Source organism: Mustela erminea, chromosome 7 (genome assembly GCF_009829155.1).
Source record: "Mustela erminea isolate mMusErm1 chromosome 7, mMusErm1.Pri, whole genome shotgun sequence".
In the NCBI taxonomy this organism is placed as follows: domain Eukaryota; kingdom Metazoa; phylum Chordata; class Mammalia; order Carnivora; family Mustelidae; genus Mustela; species Mustela erminea.
The window spans coordinates 103,861,396-103,882,280 of record NC_045620.1 but is presented as its reverse complement, the minus strand read 5'-3'; the positions used below and the strand labels follow the sequence as shown (position 1 = coordinate 103,882,280).

The 20,885-nt window shown below is 40.3% G+C and overlaps 1 gene segment (V, D, J or C); it reads left to right on the top strand.

Moving 5' to 3' along the window:
- LOC116596398 overlaps positions 1 to 12,507 on the top strand; it is a gene marked incomplete at its 3' end in the record, with an annotated part of 57,040 nt that extends 44,533 nt beyond the window's left edge. The window contains 3 exon segments of the V gene segment in view: positions 713 to 821; positions 11,677 to 11,681; positions 12,495 to 12,507. Coding sequence covers positions 713 to 821; positions 11,677 to 11,681; positions 12,495 to 12,507 — 127 coding nt within the window.
- Between the last annotated feature and the right edge of the window lie 8,378 nt (positions 12,508 to 20,885).

The following is a 20,885-nucleotide window of genomic DNA, read 5'->3' as shown; positions in this document are numbered from 1 at the left end:
CAATTCTCAACTTGTCTTGACCTACCAGGACTCATCCCTTTAACTTGCCAAAATGAGATTCCCTGCTCAGCTCCTGGGGTTCCTCATGCTCTGGTTTCCAGGTAAGGACAGGTGCCCAAGGAGGAAGGAAAATGGGAGGGCAGGATGAACCCTGAGGGCACCGCTCTTTCCCACATTAATTCTGTTTCCATGTGAGATGGGTATCTTCCTACTGGGATGGGGCTTGTGACTTTTAGATCTGTGGGAGAGGAAGAATCCTAGGGAAAAGGACCTGTATGTACTCTGGTGACTTCATGGCACTGAAGATGGGGAGGGCTTAGGTGACTTCTAAGCTCCTGCTATGTCTTGCCAATCTCTAGTTCTTTTTTGAAATTGGAAAGTTTTGAGTTCTGAATCAAAATCTCTTAAAAGGCCTGTTAGTCTGAAATAAAGAGCAAAAGGGAAATTATGGAAATTACCCACAATATTTGAACTTAACCTTGCACTTCTCTCTTCTTACTTTAGGGTCCAGTGGGGAGGTTGTGATGACACAGACCCCACTCTTCCTGCCCGTCACCCCCGGAGAACCAGCCTCCATTTCCTGCAGGGCCAGTCAGAGCCTACTACACAGTGATGGAAACACTTATTTGTATTGGTACCTGCAAAAGCCAGGCCAGTCTCCACAGCTTCTGATCTATGGGGTTTCCTACCGTTTCCTTCGGGTTCCGGGCAGGTTCAGTGGCAGTGGGTCAGGGACAGATTTCACCCTGAGAATCAGCAGGGTGGAGGCTGACGATATGGGAGTTTATTACTGCATGCAAGGTACACATGATCCTCCCACAGTGATTCAGCCCCAAACACAAACTCCCTGCTTGTTGTGGCCCAGCTACCCACATGTGTTGTCTGTGGAGCAGGCACAGCAGATTCTCTCAGTCAGTATAAGAAGACATTGGAGACCCCAAGGGACTGGGTTGAGGTTGTAGGCTCTGGACCATGAATAAGGCTGCACTGCAGCACCATCCTTTATGGGTGTCACCTGAAACAACCTTGACATGACATGCTTGTCAGGGAGAATAGGTGAGCTCTAAGCCACCAGCCAGGACAGAGGGAGGAGCTGAATGAAAATTCATCTGATCCTCCCTGCCTTGTATAAGGCTGGAAGTCAAACTCAGCGGGAAAGCCAGAGAAGAGAGGCCATTCCTGGAAATGAAAATGGAATTCTGTTGGTATTTGACAATTTTCATATTTGATTACTGAGTCATTCTCCAGCCAGTTATAGGTCTTTGCCTTTCTTCTATTTCTTCATTGTCAGTTCTTGTCAGCTTGTATATTTCTAGGAATTCGTTCATTTCATATGGAAAATTCCATGTGTGGATGTACAATGTTTCGTAATATCCCTTACTGTCCATTTATTTCTGTAAAATGTAGTAATGTCTGCACTTTCAAATTTGATTTCAGTAATTTGAGTCTTCCCTCTTTTTTCTTCAGCAAGCTAAATATTTGCCAATCTTATTGTTTTTTTAAAAATTTATTTATTTATTTATTTCACAGAGAGAGAGGTCACAAGTAGGCAGAGAGGCAGGCAAAGAGAGAGGGGAAAGCAGGCTCCCTCCTGAGCAGAGAGCCCGATGCGAGGCTTGATCCCAGGACCCTGAGACCATGACCTGAGCTGAAGGCAGAGGCTTAACCCACTGAGCCACCCAGGTGCCCCCATCTTATTGTTTTTAAAGAACCAAACTGTAGTATATTTTCTCAATATTTTAATTTTATTTTATTAATATATTTTCTAATGTCTGTAATCTCCTCCATCTGCTAACGTTGGGTTTAGTTTGCTCTTCTTTAATTCCTTATAGTATACAACTACATGGTTGATCTTATATTATAAAGAAATTTCAAAAATTGAATTCATTATATATTTACTAGAGAATAGTCAACTCCTTTTAGGGTTTTCATAAGATATTTTCAGTTAGAAAACAGTTGTGAACCTTTCGGCTTCCTTCCTTCCTTTAGAAACCAGTGCCCACATTCTGATAACTCTGTCCCCAGCTTTCATCTCTGCACCTTCAAGAGAAAATGTCATCATGCTGTGTTAGGTGAGGGACACCCTTCCATACTGCAATGAACACACAACCACAGGTGACTCCAGCAGCAACCAGAGCAACCTCCTCAACTCTTCTTCCATGAAATTGCAACCTGGACTCTTGGGGTCCAGCCCATTTCAGTGATTATGGGTTTGGGACAGTTTCTTCCTCATACTCACTGGAATGGAAGCTTGAAATACTCCACACATACTCTGTGAGTAAGACACCAAAGTACCCTGCAGTGTTAGAGCCTTGAACACAAAGCTCCCAAGGAGGTTCAGCCTCTTAGGTTGGCAGGAGAATTGATGGACCATCTATCTGAAGGCAGGGTCAGGTGGAAATGGCTGTGGAGCCTTTGAGGTAGTGGTCATGCAGGCATCTGTCACGACTAGTGGGTCTCCTTTTGGTAAACAGGGGCCAGGACAATGGCAGGAGAGCCTCCCAGAGCCTCTTCCTCCCTCCCCACTGAGGGCAATTAGGCCCCAAAGACCTTGAAGGTACTGACCACAATGACCTTCCTGGAGCATCCACTCTGGTTCCCTGTGACCTTATGCTGCTCAGAAGCCCAGTCATGTCACTTGGAGGAGACCCTAGTATGTCTGCACATCACCTACTTCCACTTACTCATTTTGAGGCACTGTTTAGTGCCTTTGTCCCATGATCATCATCCTCACTAATCATCAGAGAATGGAAAGCTGTCTGCACTGTGTCAGTTTTGGCTTTTGAGCAAGTCAGAGCTCACAGGAGACTCACATATGTACAGTGCCATAAGGATATTCTGTGATAACCCTATCATGACTTCCCTATCACTGAATTGTCTCTGAGCAGTTTTACAGTTTACCTGTTGACTCAGCCTTCTTACTTTTGAAGTCTCTAATGAATGACTTTACTTCCAGATTGATAGGAGTTCACTACTGTTAACCCAGACATGTACACATTAAATCCCACATTTCTATAATGTAAATTTCCTAGAGCAAAGGTCTCTTTGTTGTTGTTGTTTTCATTTCTGCTTCTTTGACTTGTGTCAAGGTAGAAACAGAGGTGAACAATAAATAAGTTTTGTAGATAACATAGTTAGCATTATAAATTCAGGACAAATTCTCACTCTTGTACTCACCAATTTTGATCTGCTATGCTTTCTTTATTTTAAAATACTATCTGATTACCATTTTCATTTCTGCTTTGACCCAGGTTTTATTTAGTAGGGTGTTATTTTAGTTTCCATGTATTTGAAGATTTTTCTGTAGCTTCCTATTACTAATTTTTAGTACAAATCCCTTGGATTTAGAGAATATACTTTGTATGATTTGAATTTATTTAAGCTTATTGAGTTACCTGGTGCCCCAAGTATGATTTATCTCAGCAAATGTTTTGAAAAGAGTATGTATTCTCTTATTGCTTGGTGGAGTTTATCTTAAATGGTAAAGATATGAAAATGGTGGATAGTGTTGTTCAAGTCTTCTGTATCCTCATGGTCCAGGTGTCCTGGCTATTTGTACTGCAGGCTTGACCTACTGCAGAGCCCAGCCCAGGGCTTCTCTGGGCCACTCAAAGCTGCCTGTCACCTGGCCTGAGGACTACATCAGTATTCCTTGACTATGTCTTAGAAACTGTTGCCTCCAGAAGTTGAATGAACCTGTCAGTGTTCCTTCCTTTCAAGAAAAAGACACCTTTTAAACACAGGGGAATGCAATGGACAGTCTTCCTTCATCCTGTTTATTGAGCATTAATGAGAGGTTCCTCAAAAGTTAAAAACAAACTATCATATAATCCAGCAATTGTACTACTAGGTATTTAATCAAAGAATACAAAAATACTAATTCAAAGGGATACATGCAACCCAATTTTTATAGCAGCATTATTTATAATAGCTAAATTATGGAAATAGCCAAAGTGTCCATCAACTGATGAATGGATAAAGAAGTGGTGGTGGTATATATTTATATACAATGGATATTTATATATATAAAAATATATATTGGAATATATACATATATAATCTATGTATATATAATGGAATATTATTCAGCTATAAAGAAAAATAAAATTGTGCCATTGCAACAACAGGATTGAAGCTATTGCAAAATAAGTCAGTCAGAGAAAGACAAATACCATTTGATTTCACTCATATGTGTAACTGAAGAAACAAAACAAATGAACAAAGGGGGAAAAAGAGAGAAAGGTGAAAGAAGAAACAGACTTGAAATTATAAAGGACAATATGATGGTTATCAACGGGCAGAGGGGTGGAGGAATGGGTGACATAGTGATGGGGAGCAAGGAGTACACTTGCTGTGATGAGCACCTGCTATTGTATGGATGTGTTAAATCACTATATTGTACACCTGAAACTAATATTACACTGTATGTTAACTGGAATTCAGAGAAAAACTTTTAAAAAACATAAAATCTAATAGAGCTGAAAGGAAAAAAAATTTGATGAGAGGATATTCTCACACAGGAATTTTATCCCCTGCTTTTAAAAAAACGAAGAAAGATCCCTCCTTCTCCAGGCAGGCAACAACACATGAACCACAGCTTGCTGCCAGTGGGACTCTTGTTCTTCCCCATAGTACTTTTGGCCTCTCAATATCCTCTTAAACCATAATTTAAAGTGACCTTCTCTTTGTCTCTTTGCACTTGCCTAGGATTTGTCATAGATTTCTTGTCCTCTCCTATTCCTGAATAATCTCATTATGTTGATAAAATAATTGGCAGTTCTACTTTTAAGTTTGCCATACTCCTAAGCCACATTTCCCCAAGTTTCCCACCTTACCCCCCCTTTTTTAAATTTTTTTAGTTTAGCTCCTTTAGATTCTACACATAGGTGATACCATTGAAGTCTTTCTCTGACTTCTCTCACTCATCATATGACCTCAAGGTCCATCCAATTTCTTGAAATGGCAGAACATCATTCTTTCTCATGGCTGATAAGTACTGTGTACATATACCACAACCTCCTGATCCATTCATCCACTGAAGGACAATCACGTTGTTTCATTTCCATATTTTTGGTAATGTGAAAAATGTTGCAATAAACATGGGAGTAAAGATATCTCTGGTAATCTGATTTCTTATCTTTGGAGATACAGGCAGGCTTGTAATTAATTGTTAGATCATATGGTAGTTCTCTTTTCAGTTTCTTGAGTAACCTTATATGCTTTCCTATGGTAGCTTCACCAATGTACATTCCTACCAACAATGTACAAGTGTTCCCTTTTCTCCACATCCTCTCCAACACTTGTTATCTTTTGTCTCTTGATGATAACCATTCCAACAGGGGTAGGTGGTATTTCATTGTGCTATTCACTTATATTTTCTTGATGATTAGTAATAATCTTTTCAGGTACTTGCTGACCATTGTAGTTCTTTTTTGAAAAATATATGTTCAGTTCCTCAGCCCATTTTTTAAATCAAATAGTTTTGTTTTTATTGTTACTATTGAGTTTTTTGTTTTTGAGTATTTGCTATTGAGAATTTTGTTATTATTGTTGCTATTTATTGTATGATTTTTTAAATATATTTTGGGTATTCACATCTTACCTAATATATGCTTTGCAAATGTTTTCTCTCATTCTGTGGATTGCCTTTTCATTTTGTTGAGTGTTTCTTTTGCTGTGCAGAAGATTTTAGACTAACAGAACCCACCTGTTGATTTTTCCATTGGATTCTTTTGGCATCATATTAAAAAAACTATTTCCTAGACTGTGTTAAGAGTTTTTACATATGTGTTTTTTAATGAATTTTATGGTCTTTTGAAATTTAGAATTTATCATAAATTCTTATTCAAGCCAGGAGAGCATGGGTGAGATTCCAAAATTTGATTCTACCCCCAGTGTATACCTGGTATTATTTGATAAAAATGATCATTGACAAACCATATAGACAAAGAGGACGGTGAACAGAGACAGAGCAAGGGGTGGGAAGGTTGGCAGGGGATGCCGTGGTAGGGGTTAAGGTTCATGTCTGAGACATAGGGACAATCAGTGCAGCATTATAGGGGGAAAATGTAGGGAACTGTGGAAGGTTTACTCTGTCTTTCTGGCCTGGCGGCCCAGCCACATTTCTCATCTCAGACTCCAGCAGATATTCCCAGGAGAAACTGACCCTGGGGGTCAAGTCTCAGCTCCTGGCTTATCTATTAAAGCAGCTTTCTGCAGCTGCCCAAGCTCAGCTCTGTTCTCTTCCCCAGCAGAGCCCCCTGCCTGGGCCAAGCCACAGGATATGCCCACCTTCAGATTTTGCAAATTCCACGAGTGTATAAAATGACAGGAGAACATCTCACCACCTACAACACACTTTCTCTCTCTGGAATTGTAGATCATCTGGTCCTCATTTCTTCTTTGGCTCTCGGATGTCATCATAAACATGACTTTAACTTTTTTTTTTTGTTCTCCTCTGCATTTGTTGTAATGGTAGTGTAGTTCCTGTAAGATCTACTCCATCCTACCTGAACCTGGAAATGCCTTTTATTTCAAATTCAGGTATAATATGTGGGTAAAACTTTGGTAGTACATTACAAAACACTGAGGCTAGATTAATCCATTAATGCACATGGCATGATCACACAAATGCTTTAAGGAAAGGGAAAGGAAATCCCTGAAGAAATGTTGGTCCTGCCATCATCAAAATGACAATTGATGACTAATTTATTTCCAAATTCCAGGCACATTGCCTAGGTATATATGCCTTACAGATGCCCCATTGACAATAGTGCTCTGATAATATTTTGATTAAATGGTATATTAGTTATAGAGTTATGGGGGAATTAAATGAAGGTTGGAATTCACAAAATAAAACAATCCCTTGTCTGTTTAAGGAAGTGAACAACATTGGAGATGGTTGCCTGCTTCCAGATACTAGATCCCATGGAACATGTGTGGTACATTGTGTCTGCCTTCACCATGATAAACACATGACAACTAACTAAATCTATGGATCCACGAGTTCCCTAAGCCTTAGCCACTCCCTGAGGACTGAACGCTTCTGCCTGTTGCCCCAGGCCTTCCTCTGCATCCCATTCCCACCTAGCATCTCGCTCAAATAGCACTTCATCATGAAAGACATACTGAGTAGCATGAACACAATTTCTCTGTGGGAGTCAGCAAGGCATGGACCATTATCTGTCCATCCCACGAGTGAGCTGTGAGTATGCTGACATGACCTGCAATCCTCCAGCTGCTTTCTTGCCTTGCACTTGAACTCCCTCACATTGCCACTATAGGACGGGCCTCCACTGCTTCCAATATGCACACCTCAGTATCCATTCTCTGACCTCACTCAAGCAGCTTGATGTTTGCAGAGTCACAGTAGTAATGCAGAAGCATTTTGTTCCTGATAGGAAAAGTAGAATGGCTACAGTGCGATGCAGGCTTTCCCTAAGTCTGCTCCCCTCCTGGACCTCAGGGTAGGTGTTTCTCTACCCCCGTGATAAATGCTTGTTACTTATTTGTGTTGTGTGCAGTGACCAGCTTTGATGGGGTCAGTTTTGTTGTCCAGGATGCAGTGTGCTTTGGAGACATGAGGGAGACAGGGATTCCAACAAAGCATTTGGAAGCCTTCAGTGTACAGTTGGTATAGGAAAATTTCAAAGTCCTTCTCTGACCATAAAATAATTTCTGTGAGACTTTTCATTTCCTGGACATTTCAGGGCAAGAGATGATGAGATACACAGCTAAGCACAATGGAGACTTCTGAAGTTCTAATGTGTTTCATAGGAAAAAGTAATACAAGACCCCATTATACATGTCCAAAATGATTCTGTAAAAGAAGAGATATTCTTTTTTTTTTAAAGATTTTATTTATTTATTTGACAGACAGAGATCACAAGTAGGCAGAGAGGCAGGCAGAGAGAGAGGAGGAAGCAGGCTCCCTGCTGAGCAGAGAGCCCGATGCAGGACTCGATCCCAGGACCCTGAGATCATGACCTGAGCCAAAGGCAGCGGCTTAACCCACTGAGCCACCCAGGCGCCCCAAGAAGAGATATTCTAAATGGGAAGGCTGCAAGCTTTTTCCCATTGAGGATGATATTTGCTGTGGGTCTTTCATAGATAGATTTGATGAAGTTCAGGAATGTTCCCTCTATCCCTATACTTTGAAGCATTTTAATCAGGAATGGATGCTGTATTTTGTCAAATGCTTTTTCTGCATTGATTGAGAGGACCATGTGGTTCTTCTCTTTTCTCTTATTAATTTGTTCTATCACATTGATCGATTTGTGAATGTTGAACCATGCTTGCAGCCCAGGGATGAATCCCACCTGGTCATGGTGGATAATCTTTTTAATGTGCTGTTGGATCCTGTTTGCTAGGATCTTGTTGAGAATCTTAGCATCCATATCCATCAGTGATATTGGTCTGAAATTCTCCTTTTTGGTAGGGTCTTTGCATGGTTTGGGGATCAGGGTAATGCTGACTTCATAGAAAGCGTCTGGAAGTTTTCCTTCTGCTTCAATTTTTTGAAACAGCTTCAGAATAGGTGTTATTTCTTCTTTGAAAGTTTGGTAGAATTCCCAAGGGAATCCATCAGGTCCTGGGCTCTTGTTTTTTGGGAGGTTTTTGATCACTGCTTCTGTCTCGTTACTAGATATTGGTCTATTCAAGTTGTCAACTTCTTCCTGGTTCAATTTTGGGAGTTTATAGTTTTCCAGGAATGCATCCATTCCATCTAGGTTGCTTAGCTTATTGGCATATAACTGTTGATAATAACTTCTGATGATTGTTTCTACTTCCTTGGTGTTTGTTGTGATCTCTCCCTTTTCATTCATAATTTTATTAATTTGGGATTTCTGTCTTTTCTTTTGGATTAGTACGGCCAATGGTTTATCGATCTTATTGATTCTTTCAAAAAACCAGCTTCTAGTTTCATTGATATGTTCTACTGTATCTCTGGTTAATGTCTCATTGATCTCTGCTCTAATCTTGCTTATTTCCCTTCTTATGTGTGGAGTTGGTTTGATTTGTTGTTGATTCTCCAGTTCTTTAAGGTGTAGAGACAGCTGGTGTGTTCTGGATTTTTCAAGTTTTTTGAGGGAGGCTTGGATGGCTATATATTTCCCCCATAGGACCGCCTTTGCTGTATCCCATTGGTTTTGGACTGAAGTGTCTTCATTCTCATTGGTTTCAATGAATTGTTTCAGTTCTTCTTTGATCTCCTGGTTGATCCAAGCATTCTTAAGCAAGGTGGTCTTTAACCTCCAGGTGTTTGAGTTCCTTCTGAACTTTTCTTTGTGATTGAGCTCCAGTTTCAAAGCATTGTGGTCTGAGAATAGGCAGAGAATAATCTCAGTCTTTTGGTGTCGGTTGAGTCCTGATTTGTGACCCAGTATGTGGTCTATTCTTGAGAAGGTTCCCTGTGCACTTGAGAAGAATGAGTATTCTGTTGTTTTAGGGTGGAATGTTCTGTATATATCTGTGAGGTCCATCTGGTCCAATGTGTTATTCAATGCTCTTGTTTTCTGCTTTGATGATCTATTTCTGAGAGAGGTGTGTTAAGATCTCCTACTATTAATCTATTCATATCAATATGGCTCTTTATCTTAACAGTTTTCTTATGTAATTGGCTGCTCCCATATTGGGGGCATAAATATTTACAATTGTTAGATCATCTTGGTAAATAGTCCCTTTAAGAATTATGTAGTGTCTTCTGTATCTCTGACTACAGTCTTTAGTTTAAAATCTAATTTGTCTGATATGAGAATCACTACCCCAGCCTTCTTTTGAGGCCCATCGGCATGAAAGATGCTTCTCCATCCCTTCTTTTTCAGTCTGGGTGTATCTTTAGGTTCAAAATGGGTCTCTTTCTAGACAACATATGGATGGGTCCTGTCATTTTATCCAGTCTGCAACCCTATGTCGTTTTATGGGTGCATTTAGGCCATTCACATTGAGAGTGATTATTGATAGATACGTTTTTATTGACATCGTGTTACCTTTGAAGTCTTTCTTTCTTTTGATTGCCTCTATATTTCTGTTCAATGCTATTCTTAGGATTTTTCCTCTTTTGTAGAACTCCCCTTAATATTTCCTGCAGTGTCGGCTTGGTGGTTACATATTCTTTTAAGCCTTGCCAGTCTTGAAAACTCTTTATCCCTCCATCCATTTTGAATGTCAGTCTTGCTGGATAAAGTATTCTTGGCTGCATGTTCTTCTCATTTAGTTCCCTGAAGATATCTTGCCAGCCCTTTCTGGCTTGCCAGATCTCTGGACAGGTCTGACGTTATTCTGATGGGCTTTCCTCTGTAAGTAAGAAGCCTCTTTGTCCTAGCAGCTTTCAAGAGATTGTATCTACAATTATGATTTCTCAATTTGAATATCAGGTGCCTTGCTGTTTTTTTGGAATCCATAATCTTGGGTGGAGACCATTCGGCCTCTAGTACATGAACGCTGGTTCCATTCGTGAGATTGGGAAAATTTTCATGAAGAACTTGTTCCACTATATCTTCTAGACTTCTTTCTTTCTCCTCCCCTTCAGGGATTCCACTAATTCTGACGTTGGAACATTTCATGGCATCATTTATTTCCCTGATTCTGTTTTTGTGGCTTCTAAGCTGTTTGTTCCAGGCTTCCTCCTGATCTTTTCTCTCTATCTGTTTGTCCTCCAGATCACTAATTCTACCTTCTGTCTCAGTTACCCTAGCTTTGAGAGAATTTAGATTAGATTGGAACTCATTGAGAGCATTGTGAACCTCATCCCTGGTAGCTTTCAGTTCTGCCCTAACATTGTGAACATCATCCCTGGTCTCTTTCAGTTCAGCCCTAATCAATTCTGTTTGGTCATCCATGGCTTTCTCCAACGTAGCTATTGCCTGGATAATTGTTAGCCTGAATTCTCTTTCCAACATATTGTCTATGTTGATAGCCATTAGCTCTGTTGCAGAAGGTCCATCCTCTGTATTTTCCTTCTGTTGGGCCTTCCTTCTCCTAGTCATTTTGGTGAGAGATGACTGAATGGATGTAGCTGGATGTATTGACCATGGTGCAGTCAAGGTGCACCCTGGAACGCTTCTGAGCAATCAGGATTCCCCATCCAAATAAGAGAAAAAAGAAAAGAAAAAGAAAATAAAAGAGAGAGAGAGAGAGAGAGAGAGAGGAAAAAAAGGGAAGATAAAAGAGAAAGTTCAGCCCAAATGGGCCCCAAGGTAAGATTTATAAAGTATACAAACAAAAACAAACAAAAAGACTGATAAAAGTATATGACAAGAGAGAAAAAAATATATATATGCAAATAAAGTAAGAACTTCGTCAAAAAGAACCCCAAGGGTAAGATTTATATACTATCAGAAAAACACAGAAACACTGGTGGAAGAAAAAGATGAGAGTGTGGTTATAAATTCTCAGTGTGGGCGAGGAAGGTTGTTTTGATTCTTCCTGGATGTATCTTGATATCTTTGTTAAAGGACTCAACTTTCCTAAGATAAAGGGGGATTACAAATTGGTTTACCTATAGGGGTAGCATTGATTGGGGAAAGGGGATTACCTTGAAGTTTAACTCTATATGAATATTAGAAAGTAAAAATAAAAAAGGAATAAACTAGACTAAACTAAACTAAAAGTAAAAAAAAAAAATAAAAAAAAATAGAAATGCAAAAGCAAAACACAGATGTATGTATCAAAAAGTTCAGGTTAGAAGGTTATTATGGAATTTGATGTACTGGACATCTCACTGGGATGGTAAATAGGTTAAAAATTATCTATATAAAAAAATAAACCAGAATAGTGGGAAAGAGTTAAAAATAAAAGTTGTCCTATGGTGTAGTGGTGGTTGTTCTCTTGTAGTCTTTTTTTTTTTTTTTTCTTTCCTGGTTGGTTTTCTGGGGGATGGTCCTGCCACGAGGGTTTTCAGTCAATGATGTTCCCTGAGTTAAGTCCTCCCGCCCCCGCTCAAGGGGGTGGGCTCTGAGGAAACTGTTTTTTTCAGGCTTTTGTTTTCTGGAAGTTTTTATCTTTGTTCACTTTTTTTTTTTTCTCTCGCCTTGACGGCTTTTGATCGTTTTTGTAGGTTTAAAGGAAAGCAAACTGCACTCTGACCTCTCTCTCAGAGAGAAGCCTCAGTCTGGTCTCCTGTGGGTGCTGTAGAGCCCATATAAATTCCCCCTTGGCCACTGGCAGAGCAGGTTCCAAGTCGGGGTCCCTGGGGACACAGGATCTTCTGCTTGTACCCCAAACCATGGCAGCAGCGGCTGTCTGGGCAGCTCCAGACCGCCAGAGAGGTTCCAAGCAGCAATTGCACACTGAGATTTTCCTGCTGGCCCGGGCTGGGGGTGCCTGGTCTTTCTGGGTCTAAGAGTGCCGGGCTTGCACACACCTCTCTCAGGGGAGGGTGAGAGGCATGTGCGTCTCAGGCTCTGTTACCACAGCTGGGCATTCTGCCATCTAGTGAGGCTTCCAGCCCCCCAAAGGAGCCAGACCCCACATATTCTCCGCCATGCTGGCAGCTCAGGGACCAAGACCTGGTTTCTCCGCTGCACTCTCTGGCTCAGTGCCAGGGGAGGCTGTCCTAGGTCCGGGGACTTAAACCCCTGTCCCTAAGCACCCCGATTCCCACAATTCCCCACCACCACCATGATCCTTTGCTCATTCTGAGTGCTTTCAACCAGTCTCCAGGTTAATGCTGGTCCTCAGATGCAGGGCACTCTTGTATTAGGGATATTACTTTCCAATCAGTGGCCTCTGGTGGCTCCGTCCCCCTTTTGTTTATCTTTCAATATTAGTCCGATGTTCCCACTCCACTTTACCTGCTCACTGGCATCTTCTACACCTGTAGAGATCCAGACGTGTATAATTCTGATCTCAGGCTGATTTCATGGGTGATCTGAGTTCTTTGGTAGGTAATCAGCTGACTTTAGGGTACAGGTTGAAACGGTGCCTCCTCCTGCTTCCCCGCCATCTTGTTCTCTCAACATACTACCAAAAGAAGATATTTTATTTCACAGTGCTCACAGGAGAGTCTTGTCTTTCTCATGGCTCTGTCCACATGGCTCCACCCACCTGGGAATTTGCATATTGTCCCTTACAGAGGATCCTTCATTGCAGGTCTGAGTTAAAAAGTCAGCTCAAATATTGCTTGGACTTACCAAGCCTCATCTGTTCAACTGCTCAGAATGAGGTTTCCTGCTCAGCTCCTGGGACTGCACATGCTCTGGGTCCCAGGTCAGAGCAGAAGAGAGATGAGAAAGGAGAATGGGGTGGGAAGGATGAGCTCTGGGAGCTCCATTGTTCTCCATGTTTAGATGGAAAGTACTGCTTGTTAGATATGATGTCTTTCCCTCAAGGATGGGGCATATAGTATTGAGATGTGTCAACATAAGAAAGAATCTGAAAGGAGCAAGAAGCTTGCTCTGGTGACCACCACAGTGAAGAAATGAGAGGATGGTCTAGGCGATTCCTAGAGGCCCTTTTGCACCTTACAAAATCTGTTCCTTCATAAAATTGAATAGTTGTGGGGATATTCTCAAATACACACACACACACACACACACACACACAATGATCTCACATCAAATAAATGACAGAAGGGCAACATGAAAATGGCTCAGAATGTTTGAACTTTGTACTTCTCTCTCCTTATCCTAGGATCCATGGGTTTATCGTGATGATGCTATACCTTATATGTATAACACCCAGTATGAACAAAACTTTTTCAAAGCAATGGATATAAAGTTCCAGTTATGAACAATTACAGGAATACGTAAGATTCTTCAGGACTGTTTTGATTGAATGTCTGCTGGGAAGTCCTTAAGGATAACATTTTAAAACGATGTTGAGAACTTATTTGAGCAAGAATTTTGTTGAGTTTTTGACTCTGAACTCTGGGGCAAGAATCCTGGTCATTGGGAGAAGCTGTGGTGTGGGGTGGATGGTCCTACATTTCATTAGTGACATTATTTCATTAGTATGCCTTACCCCTTCATTCTGCTATAGTAGTTTAGGTTTTTGGTTTCCTTGCCTTCATCATTTCTTTTTTTCTTTTTTTTTTTAAAGAGTTTATTTATCTATTGGACAGACGGAGATCACAAGTAGGCAGAGAGGTGGTGGGGGGAAGCCTCTCCACTGAGCAGAGACCCTGATGTGGAGCTTGATCCCAGGACCCTGGGATCATGATCTGAGCCAAAGGCAGAGCCCTTAACCCACTGAGCCACCCAGGCACCCCGCCCTAATCATTTCTTATCATTATAAGGAGAGTGGTTCTAGGTCTCCCTTCTAGCTTCTGATGACATCTATACAAATATGTGTTTCTTTTCTTTTCTTTTCTTTTTTCTTTTCTTTTCTTTTCTTTCTTTAGGGTCAAATTTACATGCATCTTTTCTTTTATTTTTTTTTCCCAGTGTTCCAAGATTCATTGTTTATGCACCACACCCAGTGCTGCATGCAATACATGCCCTCCTTAATACCCAACACCATGCTCACCCAACCCCCCACCCTTCCCCTTCAAAACTCTCAGTTTGTTTCCCAGAGTCCACAGTCTCTCATGGTTTCTCTCCCCCTCCAATTTCCCCCAATTCACTTCTCCTCTCCATCTCAAATGCATACTTCTATTAGCATGTAGGAGTCTGTGTCTTTCCAGTTCCAGCCTTCCTAATAAAATACACTGATGGTAGAAATCAGAAAATGAATGCCTGAAAGAAAAGAAGAGAAAAGAAATCTCTTATAAATTGAATTTATGAGTTCTGTAAAACTATTTTAAATGTATTAAGGATTGTTTCTATACATTCTTATTGAGTTGGTTGAATTCTGGTTGAACCCTGACAAGATATGTCCATTTGTGTTCTTCACAAATGAAGTCTGACATTGGGGTGGACACTAGCATATAATAGGATGGAAAAAATGTGTTTTTTGAATTGCTCCCAAATTTGATTTTTCAGGACAAAAGCAGCTAATTTGACATGAGTAGTAATGTTCTGGAGGGTTCTGTTCAACCTGACCTGCATCATGCAATATGCTTACATCAGAAATAAAATCAGGTTATTTCCCTACTTAATAAAAGCTGGTATGGTAGACAGACACCCCAGAGCAGCTCTGACCCAGCAACCCATTCCATAGTGACCTTATTGAAACAAATTTCAGGAATTTGTCAGAGATGGGTCCATGTTCCCTGAGGTATTAAATAATGGATGTAGTCTTTGCTCTTCTCACAAATGCAATCTCCATTTGAATTGCAGACTCGTGGTAGTGAATACCCAACCTACAGGCCAAGTGAGAGCCTCACACAGTGCTAACAAGAACTGGGGATATCCTCACAGGCCCTGGTTCTATTTGATAACAAAGAGTCAGTATGGGCAGAGTTCTTCAAAGCACCACTCAAATACAATTAATATAAAATCAGTTATTCTTCCTTAGTCTCTTCCTTATTTCTCATCACCCCAAGGGGATTATTTCTCTGAGAAAACTTTTTGGATTAATTTTATCTCTGTATCTAGATGTTTATATGGAGAGAGATAAGCATGGCAGACCATGCACCATATTGTAACAGTTGGTTTCCCAGAATATCATGTTCTCATATTCACAGACTGAGTTATAATATTCTTTTACTTTTTCTCTTATCCCACACTAGGCTAGTGGGTCTCTGTGCAATAGACACACCATTTCCTCATTGTCAAGTTCCTTTGATTTGAGTGAATTTAGGAAATTTAATTCATTAATTTTCAGGAAAAGATCATTTCTAACACCCAAATCTATCATTCTTAACACTTGACCTGATGACAGAGACTATGAGAAAACTCTTGAACTAGCTCAATTCCAAACTGTTATGGGGGAAATGCTACTGACCAGAACTAGTGGGGCGGGAGCTGTCTCTGTACCCAGATTAGGTGGAAAAATGTGGACAACATGGCATTCACTGTCCAGAGATGGACCCCGGACACACACATCTGATCAGATCCCGGACACTTCCTCAGAGCAGAGGAACAATACACACGGAGTCCTGGCTGAGATCCATACATTACACAGAGGGATTGTTCTTCCCACTGCTGCATGTAGCATGGACTTGACTTTACTGGGTTTTCCCCAAACACAGAAGAACTTTTATTTCACTTTGCTGAAGGGTAGGCCCTTCCGTCCTCCTCCCTGTCCCTTCCCCACTGCTGTACCCAGAAGGGGATTTGCATAGTGTCTCCTAGGGAAGACCTCTGCTTGTAAGTCTGACATAAAAGACCAGCTTGAATCTTGCTTTGATTTACCAGGACCCCTCAGTTCAGCTTCTCAGAATGAGGTTCCCTGCTCAGCTCCTTGGGTTGCTAATGCTTTGGATCCCTGGTAAGGACAGAGGGATAATGAGAAAGAGGTTGAGGTGAGGATAGTGAGTTTGGGGGCACAGCTGCTCTCCAGGCATACTCTGTGTGCCTATAGGAGGTGTGCGACTTGACTTCCAGCCTGAGGCAGGTGATGTGTAGATCTGGGAGAGTGAAGGACCTGTGCTCTAGTGAAGACTGTGATAGAGAAGGTGACAGTGGGGGGGGGGCAATGTTTAGAGGCTTCTCTCTATTTTAAGAATCTCAGGTTCATTATTGAATGTGCAGAGCTGGTTCATGTTTTAAGCCTCAAATAGAGTTTAAAAAAAAAGCAGTATTTTAGTTAAAATAAATAACAAAACAGAAACAACAACAACAACAACTGAACTATATTTGGATTGATCAGGCACTTCTCTTTCCCTATCTGGGATCCAGTGGGGATATTGTGATGATCTAGACCCCCTGTCACTGTCCCATCACCCCTGGAGAGCAGGCCTCCATCTCCTTCAAAGGCCAGTCAGAGCCTCCTTCACAGTGATGGATACACCTATTTGAGTTGGTTCCGGCAAAGGCCAGGCCAGTCTCCACAGGGCCTGATATATAGAGTTTCCAATCATGTCTCTGGGGTTCCAGATGGTTCAGTGGCAGTGGGTCAGGGACAGATTTCACCATGACAATCTGCAGAGTGGAGGCTGACAATGTGGGAGTTTATTACTGTGGGCAAAATCTATAGAATCCTCCCACAATGGTTCAGGCTCGAACACAAACCTCCTGCCTGGGGTCCTGGCTGCCCCAGTGAGTAGCTTCCCTGGGGAATTCACAGGACGTTCTCTGAGTCTGTGTGAGAGGAAGGAGCTGGAGGCCCCAGGGGAGCAGCTTGCAGCTGGGGATCAGGTTCCACACTTTGAGGTCCCAACAGCCACCCTGCCAGGGAATTTAGGGGGTCCTGTCCCATGAGGAACTAGTTATGGTGAAAGGAGGAGCTCCTGAGGGCTCCTCCTAATCTTCTGTGCCATGCCCATGTTTCTCCAATAAATGTAGCTGCTCTAATAATGAGACAAGTGACATAGATCTGTGGTGAAAATGTGAATGCCTATTGGAATGAATAGTGTGGGCTGTATTTTTCACAGGATCATATTTGCTAATATTGATATTTTCTTACTTTCTCATTTCTTATTCTTTACTAGTTACATTATTCTTTCCATTAATATGTTCCAGAGGGAGCTCTATACAAGCTGTCCTCAGTGGGAGTATGGGTGAGAAAAATCAGTAAAAATGTCTAATTCTGATAAAATAAAAATAAACATTTTCAAATGCTTAGTAATTTTAAGATTCTGATGCCAAGTGTCTTTGATGTCTCTCAATTACATTTTCCTGAGTGAAAAGGGGATTCTTGCAATTTCAAGAGTGGACTTTGAAAGTAAACATCAAAAAGTAATGATAGAGACAAATGTTAACTTTGTATATCACAGGAAAGCCAGAGTATACAGGAATTTTTTTTTCTCATAAATGGTAAGGATGTTCAGTATATTGAACTGAAACACTGCAGTAGACATGATGAATTTGGTGCTCCTTTGTTGTAAGAAAATATTTTGAACACTAAAGATATTATTTTCACATGATTTTGTCATTAACTGAAATGAGCCTGACTAATGTATTTTTTTTTGAAACGTATAGAAAATTTATACATTGAACACATTTGGAATCTAGTTTTCTAAAGAACAGACCAAAATGCACAGAGAATCCAGTGTATCACTCTGCTCTGCTCACCTGTCTGATTATACTCTTTTTTTCTTTGCTTTCTCTCTTTCTTTTGTTCTTTTTTCTCCCCTGGTTTCAGGTCTCTTATGATTTTAGTGTATATTTCTCTGGGGCTGTTGTTGCCATTTCTCTAGTTCATCTATTCTTCTCTGGACAGAATGAGAAGATGGAAAAATTTAACTCAAAAAAAGAGAACAAGAGATAGTACTGACTGCCAGGTACATAATCAGTATGGACACAAGTAACATGTTGGAAGTGACTTCAGAATAATGATTATAATGATCTGGCCTTGAAAAAAAGCATAGAAGACACTGGAGAATCCCTTTCTGGAGGAAAAAAAAAAGAACTAAAATCTAACCAAGTTGTAAGAAAAAAGGCTATTAATGAGATGCAATAAAAAATGGAGGCTCTACTGCTAGGATAAATGAGGCAGAAGAAGAATTAATGATATAGAAGACCAAATGATGGAGAATCAAGAAGCTGAGAAAAAGAGAGATAAACAACTACTGGATCATGAGGGGAGAATCTGAGAGATAAGTGATACCATAAAGTGAAACAATATTAAAATAATTGGGATCCCAGAAGAACAGGAAAGAGAGAGGGGGCAGAAGGTATATTGGAGCAAGTTATAGCAGAGAATTTCCCTAATCTGGGAAAGGAAACAGGCATCAAAATCCAAGAGGCCCTGAGAACACCCCTCAAAGTCAATAAAAATAGGTCAACACCCTGACACATAATAGTGAAACTTGCAAATCACAGAGACAAAGAGAAAATTCTGAAAGAAGCTCTGGACAAGAGGTCTTTAACCTACAAGAGAAGAAACATTAGAATGGCAGCAGACCTATCTACAGAGACCTGGCAGGGCCAGAAAGGACTGGCATGATATAGTCAGGGTGCTAAATGAGAAAATATGCAACCAAGAATGGATGTCACTCGAAATAGAAGGAGTGATAAAAAGTTTCCAGGAAAAACAGAAATTAAAAGAATTTGTGATCACCAAGCCAGCCCTACAAGAAATATTGAAAGGGATACTCTAAGCAAAGAGAGAGCCCAAAAGTAACAGAGATAATATACAGGAAGAGTGACTTCATAGGTAATACAGTGGAACTAATTTCATATCTTTCAGTGATTACTGTGAATGTAAATGGACTAAATGCCCCAAATAAAAGATACAGGGTATCAGATTAGGTTAAAAAAAAAAAAAAAAGGAAGACCCATCAACATGCTATCTGCAAGAGACTCATTTTAGACTCAAAGACACCACCTGATTGAAAGTGAAGGGGTATAAAACCACTTATCATGCTAATGAACATCAAAAGAAAGCTGGAGTGGCAATCTTTATATCAAATTGGATTTTAAACCAAAGGCTATAGTAAGAGGTGAGGAAGGACACTGTATCATAATTAAAGGGTCTATCCAACAAGAAAATCTAACAATTGTAAATATTTATACTCCTACCATGGAGAAACCAATTATATAAGCCAATTAATAACAAAGCCAAAGAAACACATCAATAATAAGGCAATAATAGTAGGGGAATTTATCACCTCCCCACTGCAATGGACAGATCATCTAAGCAGAAGATCAATAAGGAAATAAGGTCTTTAAATGACATACTGGCCCAGATGGACTTTACAGATATATTCAGAATATTCCATCCTAAAGCAACAGAATACACATTCTTCTGTAGTGCACACTGAACATTCTCCAGATCACATCCTGGGTCACAAGTCAGACCTCAACTGATACCAAAAGATTGGTATCAGCATTGGTATCAGCATTCCCTGAATATTTTTGGACCACAGTGCTTCAAAAGCAGAACTCAACCACAAGAGGAAACTTGAAAAGAACTCAAATACATGGATGCTAAAGAATATCCTACTAAAGAATGAATGGGCCAACCAGGAAATTAAAGAAGAATTTTAAAAAATTCATGTAAACAAATGGAAGTAAAAACACTGCTGTTCAAAATCTTTGGGATGCCACAAAGGTGGTTCTAAGAGGGAAGTATATAGCACTACAAGCCTTTCTCAAGAAATAAGAAAGATTTCAAATACACAACCTAAACTTATACCTAAAGGAGCTGGAGAAAGAACAACAAATAAAGCTTAAATCCAGCAAGAGAAGAAAAATAATAAAGATTAAAATAGAAATCAATGAAATAGAAGCCAAAAGAACAGTAGAACAGAGCAACAAAATTGGTAGCTCATTCCTTGAAAGAATTAATAAGATTGATAAACACCTGGCCAGACTTATCAAAAGAAAAGAATGCTGCATAGAGACTTCTGACCTAATAATTGTTCATATCATTATGTCATCCCACATATTATAGAAGGAAGAGTGATTATATTGAGAGAAAACTGGTCTTATTTCTAGTTAAGAAAATAAAGTGTATTGATAATGATTGTTTCTTCCAAGATAATGAATATCACGGCGAGGGCTATTAAATGCAATGTGTCAGTTCTGGAAGCTTTGACAGTATGTGAAAAAGCATCTACAAATCCAGCATCCTGGAGTCCAAGTAATTTAAAATATTGATAAGTATATGATGAGTTGGATAGAGATTATAGAAGCACTGGGAGGAAATAGTGAGAGTAAGAAGACCCGAGGTTCAGCAGGGCCATGGTCATCTTGACATGATGATTGACAGAACTCTGTGATTTAGAATTTCTGCTTTGATGTCAGACAGGAGAGAAAGCTAAACTTCCTCAGCATGTTGAGATAGGTAGAGGAATCCTACGTGATGCTTGTTTCCCAAAGATGCTGCACTCAAAACAAAATATCCCAAAGAACTGAGAGGGACACCAAGGAGAATCCAATGAGAATCTAAGTGGCTGT